We start from the raw sequence: 2,536 nt of genomic DNA on the forward strand, positions 1-2,536 counted from the left end.
GTCCTAACACAACCATCTCTGTCTTTTAAGTATATCACAGGTGATGTTCTGAAGTTGTCATGGGAATATACTCCCTAATTTGACTCTCTCATGAAAACAATAGGACCAAAGTTTGGCAAGAGGCCATGGCCTCCCTCCCGAGGGCCCTTTGGAGGGCTGTCCGATGTCCCTAATCCACAGACAGCTCTCACCTAACACACAGAATCTAGTGTGAACACCTCCCGAAGACACTGTCCTTACAGGGGACACATGTTGCCAGGTTAGCTTAAATTCCTCAACTGTATCCACCACGTTTATTATCTCCACTTAGCCTCTATTTCTTGCTCATGATTTAGAATCTGGGTGTTGGGAGCTGAGAAGGAAAGGAACCGAGTCTGTGTCGGAGAGGAAGGGAGGAGAGTGGCTGGCCTTGCTCCAGAAAGCAAGCATGTGGAAGCACTTTGCCTGTCTTCTAGGGGACACCTGTGGTCAGCTGACACCCGAGACACACACCGAGGTCCAAGGGAAGCTTATTATTGAGTGACGCGTTCAGCGCATCTTTAGAGACAAGTTGGGGCTGCCCTTTCCCAAGCCTGAAGTTTGAAAACTTCCTTATCCTAATCTCTTTAATACTCATAAAAGAAGAAACATTACATAGGACTGTTTTTTTTTTTTTCCCCCAAATGCAACTCTAAATGGCCTTGTCTTACTAAACCACTTTCATTTTCTCCCTTGGCTCCCCTTTCCTTTAGACACTGGTACCCTCAGACATGTGAAATTAATTTCAGATCAATCACTTTAGACTCTGGTGTTCACATTTTATTAATTTTTTTTTCCAACTTCATTTCCCTATTTTTTCCTGAAGGTAAATCTCTAAACAAAACATTCTTCTTAGAACAGTTAAAATTGTTTAGTTGGCAGGTAGCCAGTTTCTGCATACAGTTGATGTTAAGTGGCTGAGATGTATACCAGAAGCAATGTAGTGCTTCATGGGCCAGAAAGGACGGCATGCATTCATGATGGCATCTGTAGAGGGCCCTCTTTCCCTTGTACCCTTAGAACAGTGGGAAGCAGTGATAACTAGGTCTGTCCTTCTGTGTTAGAGACTCTCTTCCTCTACCAACAACATTTCCATGAGGTAAATAAAAACAGTGGCTTGGGCCGCTCCAGTGACAGTCTCTGCGGAAAGTCGCGTTTGTGATTTCTGGAAAGCACCAAGCGGGACGATGGTACTCCTGCCAGGTCGTGAGGGCTGGGTGATAAAGAAACGGTTTCCTGGTGAACCAGCCCCTCACCCTTAGACAGACCACATTCCCAGGGCCTAAAGATGCTGAGATCTATGTGGAATTTTCTGAAACGTCACAAAAAGAAATGCATCTTCCTGGGCACAGTACTTGGAGGAGTATATATACTGGGGAAATATGGACAGAAGAAAATCAGAGAAATACAAGAAAGGGAGGCCGCAGAGTACATTGCTCAAGCTCGACGACAGTATCATTTTGAAAGTAACCAGAGGACTTGCAATATGACAGTGCTATCCATGCTTCCAACACTAAGGGAGGCCTTAATGCAGCAACTAAATTCTGAAAGCCTCACAGCTCTGCTAAAAAACAGACCTCCAAACAAGCTAGAAATATGGGAAGATCTGAAGATAATAAGTTTCACAAGAAGTATCGTGGCAGTGTACAGTACTTGTATGCTGGTGGTTCTTTTGCGGGTCCAGTTAAACATAATTGGTGGATATATTTACCTGGATAATGCAGCAGTTGGCAAAAATGGCACTACAGTTCTTGCTCCCCCAGATGTCCAGCAGCAGTATTTATCAAGCATTCAGCACCTCCTTGGAGATGGCCTGACAGAATTGATCACTGTCATTAAACAATCCGCGCAGAAGATTTTGGGGAGTGTTTCTCTTAAACATTCTTTGTCCCTTTTGGACTTGGAACAAAAACTAAAAGAAATCAGAAATCTCGTTGAGGAGCATAAATCATCTTCTTGGATTAATAAAGATGGATCCAAATCTTTATTATGCCATTATATGATGCCAGATGAAGAAACACCATTAGCAGTTCAGGCCTGTGGGCTTTCTCCTCGAGCTATTATCACTATTAAACTCCTCAATGAAACGAGAAACATGTTGGAAAGTCCAGATTTTAGTACAGTGTTGAATACTTGTTTGAACAGAGGCTTTAGTAGACTTCTAGACAATATGGCTGAGTTCTTTCGACCCACGGAACAGGACCTGCAACATAGTAACTCCATGAACAGAACAGGACCTGCAACATAGTAACTCCATGAACAGAACAGGATCTGCAACATAGTAACTCCATGAACAGTCTTTCCAGTGTCAGCCTGCCTTTAGCTAAGATAATTCCAATAGTAAACGGACAGATTCATTCGGCTTGCAGCGAAACACCTAGTCATTTTGTTCAGGATCTGTTGATGATGGAGCAAGTGAAAGACTTTGCTGCTAATGTGTATGAAGCTTTCAGTACCCCTCAACAACTGGAGAAATGATTGTTCCTTCACGAAAAGCCACAGTAGGATTCATTTTCTT

At 43.2% G+C, this 2,536-nt stretch overlaps 1 protein-coding gene across 1 annotated transcript; it reads left to right on the forward strand.

Moving 5' to 3' along the window:
• The first annotated feature begins 1,139 nt into the window (after positions 1–1,139).
• Positions 1,140–2,536, forward strand: LOC100946986 (peroxisomal biogenesis factor 3-like). Its single transcript, XM_003800054.3, has 2 exons — positions 1,140–2,228; positions 2,297–2,536. The coding sequence occupies exons 1-2, from the start codon at positions 1,307–1,309 to the stop codon at positions 2,494–2,496; spliced, it is 1,122 nt and encodes a 373-aa protein (XP_003800102.1). The 5' UTR covers positions 1,140–1,306; the 3' UTR covers positions 2,497–2,536.

This window comes from Otolemur garnettii, unplaced genomic scaffold (assembly GCF_000181295.1).
Source record: "Otolemur garnettii isolate 467f Iridium unplaced genomic scaffold, OtoGar3 scaffold00164, whole genome shotgun sequence".
Lineage (NCBI taxonomy): Eukaryota > Metazoa > Chordata > Mammalia > Primates > Galagidae > Otolemur > Otolemur garnettii.